The sequence below is a fragment of the Schistocerca nitens genome, chromosome 1 (genome assembly GCF_023898315.1).
Source record: "Schistocerca nitens isolate TAMUIC-IGC-003100 chromosome 1, iqSchNite1.1, whole genome shotgun sequence".
Lineage (NCBI taxonomy): Eukaryota > Metazoa > Arthropoda > Insecta > Orthoptera > Acrididae > Schistocerca > Schistocerca nitens.
The window spans coordinates 416,249,439-416,265,957 of NC_064614.1; the positions used below are offsets into that span (position 1 = coordinate 416,249,439).

The following is a 16,519-nucleotide window of genomic DNA, read 5'->3' on the forward strand; positions in this document are numbered from 1 at the left end:
CAGAGTGACAATTAATTGTAATGTCTGAAACATGCTTATGTTCCTAAGAATGTCATGAAGCACGCTTTAAAAAAAATAAAAATAAAAAAAATTGCAAAAGATTCTCAAGTTTCTTGAAACATGAACTCCCATTTCCCACTCCTACATTCCTACTGTTCACATATTTATGCATGACACATATTAATGCTTAACATATTATGCTAGTATTTTCATAATTCCCCCTTTAATTTTTCTTCTTGTTGATAATAAAAAGCACTTTCAGCTAAACTGCAGTTTACACAATCACAATACAAGGCTTAATAATAAGATACATGAAAACATTACAGTAAACTGGAACTGCTAATATTTACAGGATTAATACACTGTGAGCATGAAGCATAGTAATGCACTTTCAATAAATTTATCATACACAAAATACTTAATAGTGACTTTTGTGATCAAGTGCTGTCGAAAGTGAAATCTAACAGACACTTTTACTTAAACTGGTCTAACTGCTCTAAATAACTGGTCTAAATAGCTGGTCTCAACAGAAAGACTATTGACCATCCTTCTACACCGAGCGAGGTGGCGCAGTGGTTAGACACTGGACTCGCATTCGGAAGGACGACGGTTCAATCCCGCGTCCGGCCATCCTGATTTAGGTTTTCCGTGATTTCCCTAAATCACTCCAGGCAAATGCCGGGATGGTTCCCCTGAAAGGGCACGGCCGACTTCCTTCCCCATCCTTCCCTATTCCGATGAGACCGATGACCACGCTGTCTGGTCTCCTTCCCCAAACCAACCAACCATCCTTCTACAACTCAGTTATTTAGTATTTCATTGTGTTTTGTAGGTCCCATCAAGAAGGAAAACATTCAGGGATGTGTGACAAATCAAAGTATACATTAACAAATGACAGCTAAATAACAGGAAGTTAAATTATATTTTATCAGTGAACTCTCACTACAGTGCATAATGGTATTCATGTTAATTTGGCTGATTTCCTAGATTTTTGGTTATATGTGAGTAAAGCTGCATGTTAAGTAGCAGTTTATCGTAAGCAGACTACTGTTGTTATTCTTCAGTTTCTCCCAATGTATTTCTTGCTTGAACAGTCCACGGGTGTACTGCTGGTCCATAGTGTCCAACGGGCACAATATTTGGCGATCAGACATGTCGCCATTGTCAGGTGCACAGACGAACTGTTTGTCAGCACACTTGACGAGAGCGACATGTCTGATTGCCAAAATATTGTGCCCATTGGACACTATGGACTGGCAGCACACCCGCAGACTGTTCGAACAGACTACTGTTGTTTCAGATGCAGGCAAATTTTCTTTGAAAATTAAGAATTAAGGTAAAAACAGAAGATAAAAAGCAACTATTTAATAATTGAAGATATAGCAACTTCTTTTGTACTGTCTATTCTTCTAATTTACTAGGTTAATTTAGCTACCAAGGACCTTCAGTCATACAGTGTTAGATTATTGCTAATTCTGTGTACATTAGATGGCATTTTTAAAAGTAGCTTCTCTTTTGATGATGTGTGTCTTGCCTTAGTCCACATCCTGGAAGGTTCTCCTTCTTGATAAGATCTATGGAATGTAATAAAATGAAAGAATGACTAACTATTAGGCTTTTTACATAAAGACTTTTAAGTTGTATGGCTTATGCTCCTCTGTTTATTATAATGAAGTGAAGCAATGATTTTGCAGGTACTGTGCAGTACAATGTGACATTTGATGGGCAAGCTGATGACCTGCCTTCTTGTTCTGTATCCCTTTTGGATGCAGAAGGTCTGTCTGTAGCCACAGGTACAGGCTTTGCAGGAGAACTGATTGTCACAAATGCCAAAGCATGGTGGCCGTACCTCATGGATCCCAATCCTGGCTATCTCTACACTCTTGAGGTAAGTATTCTTCTGAATTTGTAGACGATTCAAATTGTATTGAATATTAACTGTATTCTTGTGCAGAGTAAGTTACATTTTTGAGAGAAAATGTAAGAACAGAAAAAAATGGTATTGCTAATAATGTTAGAACAGACATCCATAACACATATCCTTTACAGGAGTAAAGTGAGCAGACTGAAGTTCCTGGCATATGCATTCTAGAAAGTCAGCATTGTACAAATATTTTCATAATAAAGGGCAGGTGCTCATGCAGCAGAAACAGCCTATCTAACAACATAGGTCAAACAGTAAAAATGACATGAATTTTCATTTCATTTCATTTGACAGATATATTGAATAACAATACTAACAGCAAACACATCTGTGAGTTTGGTGGATTTTTTTCAGTGTCAAAACGTTTGTTTACACAGCTGTCAGTCATGTAATAAAAAAGCTGAGTAAATTTTGCTGACCATAGCAAATTCTAATAATTGTGCTGTATCTGTTGCTCCAATAGCCAGATGGGAATATACTAACCATTCTTTGAAGCTGAATACAAAGGGGAATGAGAGATCACCTGGGTGTCATTCAGGACAAGCAATGAATGTCACAAGCACACATAGGTTAGAGGCATGATGTAGATAATTATTTATTTCTATTTATCTATTTATTTATCCACAAAAAAATCTTTTTCCTGTCGAGATCAGAACCTAGATACAGGTGCTTGTTAGCCCTCCTGCCATTTGCTAATTATATGCTTTTTCCTGACCCCCAAAACTACAGATCAGTTTCACTGATATCAGATTTCTCAAAAGTCCTGGAGATGCTTTCTTGTAATAGATTGGTTGTTTATCTGGAGAAATACAGCTTTGTTCTACTAACAAAACATGCTTTCAGAAATGACAAATCTACAGAATCAGCATTTGCCAATCTGACAGAAAACATTACACAGGTCTTAGATGAAAAAAATGTATCTACAATATTTGTGGAACTCTCCAAAGCATTCAACACCACTGCCAATTAAATCTTGATACAGATATTTGAAAATTATGGCAGCCAAGGGCAAGCAGAAGAGTGAATACAATCATACCTATTTCAATAGGGAACAGTATGTATCAATAGGGAGCTCATACTAGTCAAAAACCAAAGCCATAATATAAAGAAAGCTGTATGCTTCAATAATGGGGCTATTGCTGTTTAATCTGTTTGTAAATGATACAGGTGTTTAAAAGAAAGAGAAAATAATGTTGTGTGCAGATGATTTGATAGTACTGAATACTGATCGGAAAGTTGAACAGCTTGAAAGGAGAGAACATATTTCTGTAAACATAACAACCCAATGGCTCATGGAAAACAAACTGTTCATAAGCCTGAGAAAGACTATGAATGCTTTATTCAGAAACAAAGAGAAGTCTGTGCATATGGATGTGGAGGTGGATGATACAAAGCTGAAAAGAGTAAAAAACACTAATTTCTCAGGTTTTTGTTGTGGAAAATGAGGTTAAATGTAAACAGCATATCAGTTCTGTCTGTAAGAAACTCAGCTTTGTCATATTAATAAGGAATCAGCTAGTGCACTATGCATACAAACAGCTTCTAGCTAGGCATCGTAACTTTTACATATTACATCTATGTACATATATGAAACAATAACATCATTTCAAAAGATAATTTGAGTGGAATAAAAATGATAGTGTCACACCCACAACACATGGAGGAAGAACAATATGCAAAGCACATCCTGACAATATACAGTGCTTTAAAAAAAGACCTCAGTAATGAAGTATCAGTCTGCCAAAAAGTCTAGCTAAAAATCTGCATGATAGTATACATAATGCTGTCCAACCAAAGAAGCTCAAAGAGTATCTAGTGGTAAGGAGTTATACTGTATTAAAGACTACCTTGTAAATTAAAATATGTATGTTGCCCTTATAATCAGCGATGTTGGAGAGTGTAATCAAAATGGCTGTGCCTTGTGAAACAAGTCTTTATGAATGTTTTCAGACTTTGATGTATCATATATCACATGTATTTTTACCGTACACAGTGTAATCCTACAGGTTCAAATAATATTCAATTAAGTCCAGTATAGTTTTATATTAATTACAGCCTTTTTCTTTCTTTATGTATCATATGTTATAATTTGTATATGTTGCAGCAGATCACAATTAATGTATGTGGTTTTTAAACAGGTTCATGTGAATTCCTCAGAGAGGGGAACAGATGATGTATACAGGCTACCTGTGGGAATACGGCAGCTCTTCTGGGACAACTCATCATTTCTTATCAATGGGAAACCTATTTACATAAGAGGTTTTGGTAGACATGAAGATTCTGATGTAAGCAACATCTCTTCATCATTTGCTTATATTCTGGTACATGCATGATATGTGCATCATTTTAAGTGTGATCTTGTCAATAACTGTTATTGTTTATTTGTGCCAGTAAGCCTGTTGAATTTCTGTATGACTGAAAAGTAGCACAGGAATGTTATTACAAGTCATATGTGACTGTAACTAATGCTGTATAAAGAAAGCAGATTTGTAAATGATACTTTAAGGGATATATGGGATTACTAATATTGTGGCACTCAAAGTATGCCAAGTAATCATCATCATTATTAACATCAATAACCATATTTTGTCCACTGCTGGATAAAGAATGTTATAATCATCTACACATATTACATTTACAACACTGCATACCCAAGGATGCCGTGCTTGTTTCATGATGGTATCAATCCACCTATGATAGTACTTACATTGAGAAAGCCAGTAAAGAATTTTCTAAGTCCATCTTCTAAAACTACTGTGAAATATATGTCCTGACATTATGTCAGCATGTACTACACATCTACACCTATACTCTGCAAACCACCTTATATTCATGTATTGGTCAGATAAGGGTTCTGTAAACTATATCTTTTTTGGGTAGAATGTACACTTGAAATGCATCTCAGTCTTGCTCCTGTCCTTCCTGTGATTAGGTTTATGTGGTTCTTTGACCCTTTTTATTCTGTACACATTCTCCAAGGCACTTAATAAAAGTGACTGGTTCCAGTAATTGCTCAGCAATCAACCAACCATACATTAATAAGTTTTCTGCCTATTTGTGCACAATATATTACTTTTTTATGTTGAGGGTCAACTTCCAATCCCTGAAATCCTGCATTTTGCTATAATTTTCAGTAACTGTGAAATCTTTGTCTACATCTGCATCATATGTGACTATCTTCATGGAGCTTCCAACATTGACCACTAGGTCATTCATGTATGTTGTGAGAAGTAATGATCACATAACATAATCTTGGGGTATGCCCAAAGTCACTTTTAACAGCTTAAGAGTTCTCTTAACTAAACAATGGAAAATCCAGAATGGATAATGATGGGATTACCAAAAGGATAGTTGCTACTCACCATATAGGCACCAGATAGGCACAACAAAAAGATCAAGTAAGTAAGGTTTAAGCCAAAAAGGCCTTCATTAAAAATAGGCAACAAACACACACAAACACACACACACACACACACACACACACACACACACACACACACACACACACACACACACACACATGTAATGCACATACGACCACAGTCTCTGGCTGCCAAGGCTAGACTGCGAGCAGCAGCGCATGATGGGAGAAGCAATACAGGTAGTGGATGGTAAAGTGGAGGCTGGTGTGGTGAGTGGGAGGGATAGCAGGAGAGGGGTTATTGATGGTAAAGTGATGCTTGTGGGAACACACAGGGACAAGGTGGCAAGAGTGTAGGGCAGCTGTATGCAATTGGAAGATTAGATGGAGGTCAGGAAGGAGGGCGATGGCAGGCACAGTGGAAAAGGACAGAAGTAAAAAACTGTGGTTGCACTGGCAGAATGGAGGACTTTGTAGTGCTGAAATTGGAACAGGAATGGGGATAGGTGGGTAATGTATCATGACTAATGAAGGTTGAAGTCAGGAGGGTTATGGGAACATAGGACATATTTCACAGAGAATTTCCCACCTGCACATTTCAGAAAAGCTGGTGTTGGTGGGAATGATCCACATGGCACTGGCAGTGAAACAGCCATTGAAATGAATGTCATGCTGGACAGCATGCTCAGCAGCTGGATGGTCCAGCTGTTTCTTGGCCACAGTTTGTTGGTGGCCATTCTAGTGGACAAACAGCTTGTTGGTTTCGTGCCCACATAGTATGCAATACAGTGGTTTCAGGTTTGCTTTAGATCACATGACTGGTTTCACAGGTAGCTCTGTCACTGATGGGAAAAGTGATGTTTGTGACTGGACTGGAGTAAGTGGTGGTGGCAGGGTGTATGCAACAGGCCCTGCATCTACAGAGATATGAGCCATGGTGTAAGGGGTTGGGAGCAGAGGTTATGTAGGGATGGATGAGGATGCTGTGTGGGTTTGGCAGGTGACAGAATACCACTGTGGGAGGGGTGGGAAGAACAGTGGGTAGGAAATTCCTCATTTCAGGGCATGACTACCCCTCCCACTGTCATATTCCACTGACCACTGAACATACACAACATCCTCATCCATCCCTACACAACCCCTGCTCCCAATCCCTTGCCTCATGGCTCATATCCCTGTGAAAAACCAAGGTGCAAGACCTATCGCATACATCCTCCCAGTATCACTTAGTACAATCTGGTCACCAGCATCACCTGTGCCATTAAAGGCAGGGCTACCTGTGCAACCAGTCATGTGATCTACAAGTGAAGCTGCTACCCCTGTACTGCATTCTATATGGGCATGACAACCAACAAGCAGTCTGTCTGCATTAATGGCAAAGAAACAGCTGGACCATCCAGTTACCAAGCACAGTGCCCAGCATGATGTTCTTCATTTCAATGATTGCTTCACTGCCTGTGCCATCTGGATCCTTCCCATCAATGCCAGCTTTTCTGAATTGCACAGGTGTAAATTCTACCTGCAATATGTCCTACATTCCTGTAACCCTCCTGGCCTCAACCTTCATTAATCATTGTTCTTTACCCACCTATCACCTCCCTTGTTCCCATTTCAGCACTACATGGCTCTCTGTTGCAGCAATGCGACCAGAGTCTTTTACTTCTCTCCTTTTCTACTGCACCCCCCCCCCCCACCCCTGCCCACCATTTAACCTCCCAGCTGCACCTAGCTGCCCTACCCCTCTCTCCACCTCATCCCTGTATGCCCCCAAAAGCAGCATTTTACCATTCCTCAGCCCTACCTTGTCACCCCTCCCTGTCCCAGTTTCTTCCTTACCCACATCACCCAGATTGCTTTTCCCATCATACACTGCTGCTCACAGTCTGGCCTCAGCAGATAGAGACTGTGTTCATATGTACGAGTTGCTTTTGTGTGTGTGTGTGTGTGTGTGTGTGTGTGTGTGTGAGAGAGAGAGAGAGAGAGAGAGAGAGAGAGAGAGAGAGTTTTGTCTAATCCTGATGAAGGCCTTTATGGCTGAAAGCCTACTTGTTTGACAGTCTTTTTGTTATGCCTATTTGTGATACAGCAGCTCTCCTATATGGTGAGTAACCACTATTCTTTCTCTTAATTAAGACTGAATTGGTGTGTTCTACTTACTAGAAATTCTTCAGTCATCTTGAAGCTGGGCATATTTGCTGTACACTCATAGTTTTCTCATTAGGTGACAGTGCAAGACTTTATCAAATGCCATCTGGTAGTCAAGGAACATGGCATCAGTGTGGATGCAAATATCTGCTGCCATCTTGGTATCACAGGTGCATAAAGAAAGCTGGGTTTCAACATGATCTTTGTTTACAGCATTAATGTTGGTAGCTACAGAGAAGATTTTCAGTCTCCAAAAAACATTTAACATGTTCTAAAATTCAGCAGTGACTGGCATCAGATAAAAGAGGCATGTAGCTGCCTGCATCTGTTTGACAGCCCTTCTTGAAAATGAAAATGATCTCTGGATTATTCCAATCACTATGAAGACTTCACTCCTCCAGAGACCTAGAGAACATTTTCTAATTCTGAACTCAATAAGAAAGATGATTACAAAAAACCATCAACCTTCATTTCCGTTATTGTGTGAAATGCATAACATAATCAGAACATTATGGTTTGGTAGCATGTACAAGACCGACCAGATAGAGTTGGTGCAAGACAACATAGAGGGTATTTGTCAACCAGGGGCTGCTGGCTTCTTACTGTGGGTGACTGAGGTGTCATCCATGGTCATCGATCTCAGTTGGAGCTCCAGAAGCTGCTGAATGCTGAACAGTGCACTACTTGAATGCGCCACATGCTGTGACCTTAATGGAGGAGGTGTAGTGACATGTAGATTGTTACACACCTCCCTTCTTCTGGGTTGGGTGAGGGGGGGGGGGGGGAGGGGGAGAAGAGCACACAGATGCTGGCTCCTCCGTGATGGTCTGATGGTTAACATGTCCATGGTATCAAATGCGGTTGGCCTGGGCATGAACAGGTCTCAGTCCATGTAAACCATGTTGGGGCAGAAGTGGCACAACTGTGGACATGAACATCTTCCTCCCCCTCCTGCTGAGCAGACACAGGATCCTGTCTCCTAGGAAGGCAGAGGATCTGTTGATGTCAGAAGCAGCACTGGGGACCAGGAGCTGGGAAGCCACAGCATCCAGAGGCAATGTAGTAGATGCCAGCAGGGGGGGGGGGGGGGGGGCAGGGAAAGCAGTGTTGGTTTTGGTAGGAGGCGCCTTCAGGTGTGCTGATGATAAAGGCCTGGTGTCCTCCTGCCCCTCTCCCCATCCCCCCTGGAAGAGCAGGCACCACAGGCCCAACTATAGACTGTTCCACATCACCTGTGTGTGGTCAGGCCAATGGTAGAGCAGTGGGAGACCATGTCAGTAAGGTGGGTGGGCACAGCAATGCCAGTGGAAGAGATTCTGGAGTGGCAGGCCACTGCAAGGTGTCATCATGCAACTGAGAATGCAGCTGACTGGAGTGGCATGCAACAAGGTGCTCATCGATGTGCACCTTGAATACATGGCATCCAATCTGGCAGTGGATGATGCCTGCGAGCCATTGTGGGCATCACTGAACCCTCAGGCCCAGACTAGAGTGCCAGGTGTAATTTGTGAGGACATCAGTTTTCCTGCAGGATGTCTGTCCAGAAGCAGAAGATGAAGCAGTGTCCACAGCTGCCAGCTTCAGTTGGGCTCTTTTACCTGATTGGAGTCATTCTGTAGGAACTGAGAAAGAATGTAAGGACATCTTCCACTGGGAATTCTGTGATGTACTTGCACATTTACATTTTGAAGGTCTGCACAAGTCATTCTGCCTCACCATTGGATTCTTGATGAAAAGTCAGTGCCATGACATGGTGGATACCATTGTGAGGGCAAAATTCCGTGATGGATTGAGCCAAAAATTGAAGACCATTGTCCAAAACAATTGTACAAGCAGACCTTCAATGGAGAAAACTGCTGACACCTCCTTGACCACCACTTCTGCTGTTACTGATGTTGAAGGGAGAACATAAGGAAACCTGGAAAAGGCATCAACAACTAACAGCCAAAATGTGTCCAAAAGAAGGTTCCACCAAGGGGAAAAACAGCATGTGATCCTGCCTGTTGACTGCAAAACTGGCGGCAGGCTGTGACCAGGCTCTCCACCTCATGATCAATATGAGGCCAGAACATGTGCCTATGTGTCAATTATTTAGTGTGGGGGCTCCCCAGTGACCTTTATGTAACCGTGTGAGAACCTTCATGTGCAGCTGTGTACCCCCATCCATCAGCAAGAGAATGACACCATCCATCAAGAAAAGGTGACAATGGAAAACATAGAAGTTCCACAAGAGGCCTGACACCCCAGCTGATGGATGGTCAAGCCACCTGTGTTGTACCATGTGCTCAACTTGTTTAAACACTGGGTCTGCAGTTCTGCTGATGCAATCCTGAAGCTGTTAATGGGGAAACCATCAATAGCTGATCTTGCTTGCATGTCAAGTTGAAAACATAACAGTTCTTCTTGATCAAACACTGGAACAGGCCCAGTAGGCAACTGAGACAATGCGTCCCCACTTTCATACTGCAGTGTAGGATGTAAATGGATCTCATAACTGTACCTTAACAAAAATAAGGCCCAGTGTTGAATGCGATGAGTGGCTCTGTTGGGCAAAGCAGCTAAATGGTGAAACAAGGAAACTAAAAGTTTATGATTTCTGAATCATGGAATTTTATACCATATAAGAAGATCTGAAATTTTATGACAGAATAAACAATCACAGGGGCTTCTTTTTTGACTTGTGGATGGTGTTGCTGAGCTGTGTTGAGCATTTTGGATGTTAAAACCAATAGGTTCCTCAGAGCCATGCATGTGACAATGGGCCAGAACCAACCCCACCACATATGGAATGCAACCGTGATCAAGACTAAATGTTTACCAAGTTGGAAAGCCATAAAGCAAGGTGCAGAACATAAACTGTTCTTGAGCTGCACAAAGGTGTGCTCAAAGTCCAACGATCACTGGAAAGGAATAATTTTACAAACCAACTGGTGCAGATGGTGAGACAGAAAGCCAGCACCTGAAAGAAACCTTTGATGGCATGCCATTTTCTCAAGGAATCTGTGCAGTTTCTACAAATTGGTTGGGCAAGGCAAACCCATAATAGCAGCAACATGCTGTTCCAGGGGTTGAACACACTGCCTGGAAAGTTCATGACCAAGATAAACAACAAAGGTTTGAAAAATTGGAACTTCTTAAGATTCAGGCCTGTGGTGTGAAAAACAGCGCAGAGACAACGGAGGTTATATGAGTGCTCTTTTGTCATAGCACAAGTGCTGACAACATCATCAAGGTAGTTGATGCAGCAAGGAACGTAAGCTTTAAGTTGCTCCAAAAAGCATTGAAATATAGCCAGGGCACTATACACTCCAAATATTAGATGCTGATATTGATAAAGATCAAAAACATGCTCACAACAAGCAGTTGTTTCAGTGCATCACCTAAGGAACCTGCAGATAGGCTTCAGGTAAGTCAGTTTTGGAAAAGGATTGGCCAGTTTTGCAAGTAACTCATCAGTTAGAGGCTGAAGGTGTGTAGCAATAACAAACTCTGCATTTATGGTAATTTTAAGTCACGACAAAGTCAGAGCTGACCTCATGGTTTTTTCAAGTCGGAGCTGGCCTGATGGTTTTCTCACAGTCACTAATAGCATAGCCCACAGTTTATTGAAACCACTTGAATGATTCTCCTTCAGGTTTAACTTGTTCCTGTAGGGACACAGGTACTGGCTGCACCTGGAAGAAATGCGACTGAGGCAATTGTTTACATGCTGTGAAATTGTTGGCACACTCTAAACACTCAGAAAATAAATCCAAAAATTCAAAGCACCTTGAATCCAGGTCTTCATAAGTGATCTGATCTGATGTAAGATGCACAGAGTCAAAAGCAACAAACATGTCTAACTCAAGCAAATTCACAATATGGGGATTGTTAATAACCAAATATGTGATAGAACAAACTACATATTTGTACCCTGTGGCAGTCATAAATTGTTCAAGAATAGGAATGTGCTGTTTATTGTAGCTTACCATATGGTATGTAATGGAAGCCAAATATGGGGAGCCCAGTCATGTCTACATTTGAGAGTTGAGGGGCAAAACAGCTGCCCCAGTGTCCAATTGCAGTGATAATGGTTGTTCAGCACATACCTTCCAATAAAGAGTTTATTGTTATCTGCAGAAAATGATGCAATTGAATTAATGCTCTGTCTATTTGCTTGGAGGAATGCTTGAAATGATAAAATGACACAATTTGGCCTTTCTTGCAGCACTTGTGACATGACAACAACTGCCTGGAACATACAGCTCTCTCATGTTGCACAAAGCAAGAGTGGTATGGCAGAAGTGTTGCACACTGTCCTTGTTGTTATGCCTGCCAAAAGGATCGTCCAATGTGGCCAATATTCCTGGTTTGCACAGCATTGACTTATTCTTCACTTGGTGAGCCTGTTGCTATGCACCATTGTGATTCACTATTAATGATGGCGATGTACCCCCATGCTTTGATTTGATGGCCTACTGTGCAGGAGACCTCAACATTTTAGCAATGTCCTAAATTTCTTCCAAGGATTGATCTTCAGTTGAAAGACCCTCTAATGCACTTCCTTGTTGGGTGAAAGGCAGATGGTTCCATCATGAACCATGGAGTTGGCATAGGATTCCTTTGAGGTTTTAGCAATAAAGTGACACTTATGACTCAGACCCTGTAGCTTCACTGTCCAAGCCTGATAAGACTGATGTGGCTGCTTGTGGCACTTGTAGAACTCTAAATGACTAGCAATAACATGGGTGAGCTTGCAATGATGAGACAATAAATTACACATTTCATCAATGGAAATGGTGGTTGGTTCCTGCAAAGGAGCCAACTGACACAACAACTGATAATGTGAGGAGAAATCCATGACAAAAATAGAATCTTACAAATGTCCTGGTTTGTCACCCTAAGTGCAACAAAATGCTCGTGGTTTCATAAACTTCCCTATCTTCACCAGAGTTGTGAAATGGTGGAAACAGCAGCTAATGCACTTGAGATGGTGGAGCCTGAACAGACAATGTAGCTGTGTGTTTTTCCAGAGTGACCATAGTAAGTTGCTGTTGGCGGAGAAGTGATTGAAGTAATGCCTCCGTGAAGAAATTACATTAAGAATCAATCACTGAGGTTGAGCACACAAATGTTCTTCTTGTAGTCACTTGTATTCCAACTCTTAACACAATGAGGAATGTGGTTATGAAAAATCCACAACCTTTATTTGAGGCACAGTGTAATCAGAACATTACAGTTTGATAGCATGTACAACAGAAGCCCCCCAGAGTCAGTGCAAGACAATATAGTAGGTATTCATCCACCAGGGGCTGCTGGCTCCTGCTACAGGCAACTGAGGCACTGTTAATGACCGGTGGCCACAGTTGAAAGTGCCTGGAGCTGCTGAACAGCTTGCTACTCAAATTTGCTGCACGCCACAGATGTAGTGGTGGAGGTGTAGTGATGTGTGGATTAGTTCAGCACTACACTTTTGTGTTTCTCTTACATATTTTTGTATTTTTGTGTTCCTTGTTGTTATTCATTATGCTTTTTCCCTAGCCAGCACTCAGTTTTTGGATTGTTCGGCTGTTTGAGATTTACATTTTCTGTCATTGTTTAAAAATGTTACCGGTAACACACGTGGTATATAGCCTTTCTACTAACTTTTGAATATGGTATTCAATGTTTCAGATGAACTCAAAGGCATAGTTTATCTCTGTTAATTTATTTCTGTGCGCCTGAAGTACACCAGTTTATGAATTGGTTCAGTAACATTATTTTTAGTGCTCATTGTCTTTCTTTCAGCATACTGATTGCAAATCATTTCATTCTACCACAGATAAATGTTAGCTTTTCATCATATTTTATGCACTGAATTTATTCATTCTTTAATGAAACTCTTCTGTAATCAAAATGTTATTCTCCTCAAATCAAAAGGTATTTATATATCACCCACTGATTTAGTCTTCATTTAGTTCAATGTCTGTAAGAAAGCTTTCTAAGGCCACAGAAAAGAATTTTATGTACTTCTTTTATAAAAAGATCAGGTGTTGCTCACCATGCTTTTTTAGAAAGTGAGCTGAAATGATTTTAGAGACAATATTTACTGTTTTTACTAAATTCAAGACATATGTAATGAAAAAATTGAAAATTTTAGACAGCTGGTAGAATGTTAACATCAAATGAGAGAGTCTGTCTTTGCAAATAACTTCAAAACCGTTCAGCATGGAGTGTTGCAAGAGATTTCTTGATGAATCAAGAAAATATAAAACTTTTAATACTTGTGTACCTGTGAAATCTCTTCATCAACCAAATATGTATCTGGAAAAAATAGAAATGAAAATCACTGAAAAGGTTTGTCCTATTTCTATCTGTCGTTGAAGCAGTAAGATGTACCAATTCATGTTCTCTATTTTTATACACTCCTGGAAATTGAAATAAGAACACCGTAAATTCATTGTCCCAGGAAGGGGAAACTTTATTGACACATTCCTGGGGTCAGATACATCACATGATCACACTGACAGAACCACAGGCACATAGACACAGGCAACAGAGCATGCACAATGTCGGCACTAGTACAGTGTATATCCACCTTTTGCAGCAATGCAGGCTGCTATTCTCCCATGGAGACGATCGTAGAGATGCTGGATGTAGTCCTGTGGAACGGCTTGCCATGCCATTTCCACCTGGCGCCTCAGTTGGACCAGCGTTCGTGCTGGACGTGCAGACCGCGTGAGACGACGCTTCATCCAGTCCCAAACATGCTCAATGGGGGACAGATCCGGAGATCTTGCTGGCCAGGGTAGTTGATTTACACCTTCTAGAGCACATTGGGTGGCACGGGATACATGCGGACGTGCATTGTCCTGTTGGAACAGCAAGTTCCCTTGCCGGTCTAGGAATGGTAGAACGATGGGTTCGATGACGGTTTGGATGTACCGTGCACTATTCAGTGTCCCCTCGACGATCACCAGTGGTGTACGGCCAGTGTAGGAGATCGCTCCCCACACCATAATGCCGGGTGTTGGCCCTGTGTGCCTCGGTCGTATGCAGTCCTGATTGTGGCGCTCACCTGCACAGCACCAAACACGCATACGACCATCATTGGCACCAAGGCAGAAGCGACTCTCATCGCTGAAGACGACACGTCTCCATTCGTCCCTCCATTCACGCCTGTCGTGACACCACTGGAGGCGGGCTGCACGATGTTGGGGCGTGAGCGGAAGACGGCCTAATGGTGTGCGGGACCGTAGCCCAGCTTCATGGAGACGGTTGCGAATGGTCCTTGCCGATACCCCAGGAGCAACAGTGTCCCTAATTTGCTGGAAAGTGGCGGTGCGGTCCCCTACGGCACTGCGTAGGATCTTACGGTCTTGGCGTGCATCCGTGCGTCGCTGCGGTCCGGTCCCAGGTCGACGGGCACGTGCACCTTCCGCCGACCACTGGCGACAACATCGATGTACTGTGGAGACCTCACGCCCCACGTGTTGAGCAATTCGGCGGTACGTCCACCCGGCCTCCCGCATGCCCACTATACGCCCTCGCTCAAAGTCCGTCAACTGCACATACAGTTCACGTCCATGCTGTCGCGGCATGCTACCAGTGTTAAAGAGTGCGATGGAGCTCCGTATGCCACGGCAAACTGGCTGACACTGACGGCGGCGGTGCACAAATGCTGCGCAGCTAGCGCCATTCGACGGCCAACACCGCGGTTCCTGGTGTGTCCGCTGTGCCGTGTGTGTGATCATTGCTTGTACAGCCCTCTCGCAGTGTCTGGAGCAAGTATGGTGGGTCTGACAGACCGGTGTCAATGTGTTCTTTTTTCCATTTCCAGGAGTGTACATTGTACAGAAAGTACAGATTACTTCATGAACCAGAATCATCTGTTGTAGAATAAATTAATATATCAAACAGTACAAAATCTTGGGTAGAATAACAATAACATAAATTAGGACAGATTGCTACACACCACCTAGGCGAAGTGTTGCGTGGGAGACAGCCATGTTAAAGGTGTATTTAAAAGCAGACTAAGGTTTCAGACAATGTCCTTCTTGAGATTTAGAATATCAATATGAAGCAGGACTTTGTCCAGTAGCTCACTCTATTTTTAAGTATACTTTTAAGTGCACATGTCTGCCACTCAACATCTCATCTATGTGCTGAGTAGCAACTTATTCTAATCTAAGGTAGAATATTGTATGTATTACAATCTTGCTATACTGTGTCTGTAAAGTTCATTTCACAAGAAACTCCACTTTCTTTTTCATCATTATGATCATGATAAGAAAGATGACTATTAACTGAAAACTGAAATTAAATGTAGATAGATAACCCACTTACATTTTCAGATTCGTGGTAAAGGTATTGATCTCCCTTTGTTTACTCGTGACCACGATTTGCTGAAATGGGTGGGAGCAAATTCTTATAGGACATCACATTATCCTTATGCAGAAGAACTCATGGACTTTGCAGATAAGGAAGGCTTAATCATTATTGATGAGTGTGCTGCAGTAAATATTGAGTAAGTACAGCAGCTGTTATAAATAAAATTAAATACAGTTTAGATACACCTTGGCCAATCACTTTTATGTTTAGTGGAGCTTTTTAATTACCTATTGTTAATCCAGAAAAAGTGTGATATACTGCAGTTTGACGTTCTGCAGATTTCTGTATCCTCCGTCAAACTAGGATTTTCAGACCACAATGCATTAATCATGCAGGTCTGGTTGCAAAATAACAGCCACAAACACAATACAATCACTGTACAGAGGAGAAACTTCAATAAAACCCACATGCATACTTTCCTCTTTGATATACAAAATGAAAACTGGCAAAATGTATACGAGGCTCAAACAGTAGACAGCAAATATGAAGCATTCTTGGATATTTTCTGTTATTATTTTAATTGCCACTTTCCCTTACAAACAAAATGTATCACCAAAGATAGAAAACTCTCCAGCTGGATCACCCCAGGAATCATTAGATCATCACAAAGAAAAAGAGAACTTTTTTACATGAGCAAATCCAAACTAGGCAGTAGTGAAGCATTTAAGTCATACTTTACTCTATATAAAAATATACTAAAGAACGTAGTAAATGCAGCCAAAAAGCTACAGAATGATAAC

The 16,519-nt window shown here is 41.5% G+C and overlaps 1 protein-coding gene across 1 annotated transcript in view; it reads left to right on the forward strand.

The window, feature by feature from the left end:
- Positions 1–16,519, forward strand: part of LOC126249963 (beta-glucuronidase-like) — a 150,417-nt gene that overhangs the window by 62,619 nt on the left and 71,279 nt on the right. The window contains exons 6-8 of the mRNA XM_049951520.1: positions 1,695–1,888; positions 4,063–4,209; positions 15,743–15,915. Coding sequence (XP_049807477.1) covers positions 1,695–1,888; positions 4,063–4,209; positions 15,743–15,915 — 514 coding nt within the window. The remainder of the gene's footprint in view (positions 1–1,694; positions 1,889–4,062; positions 4,210–15,742; positions 15,916–16,519) is intronic.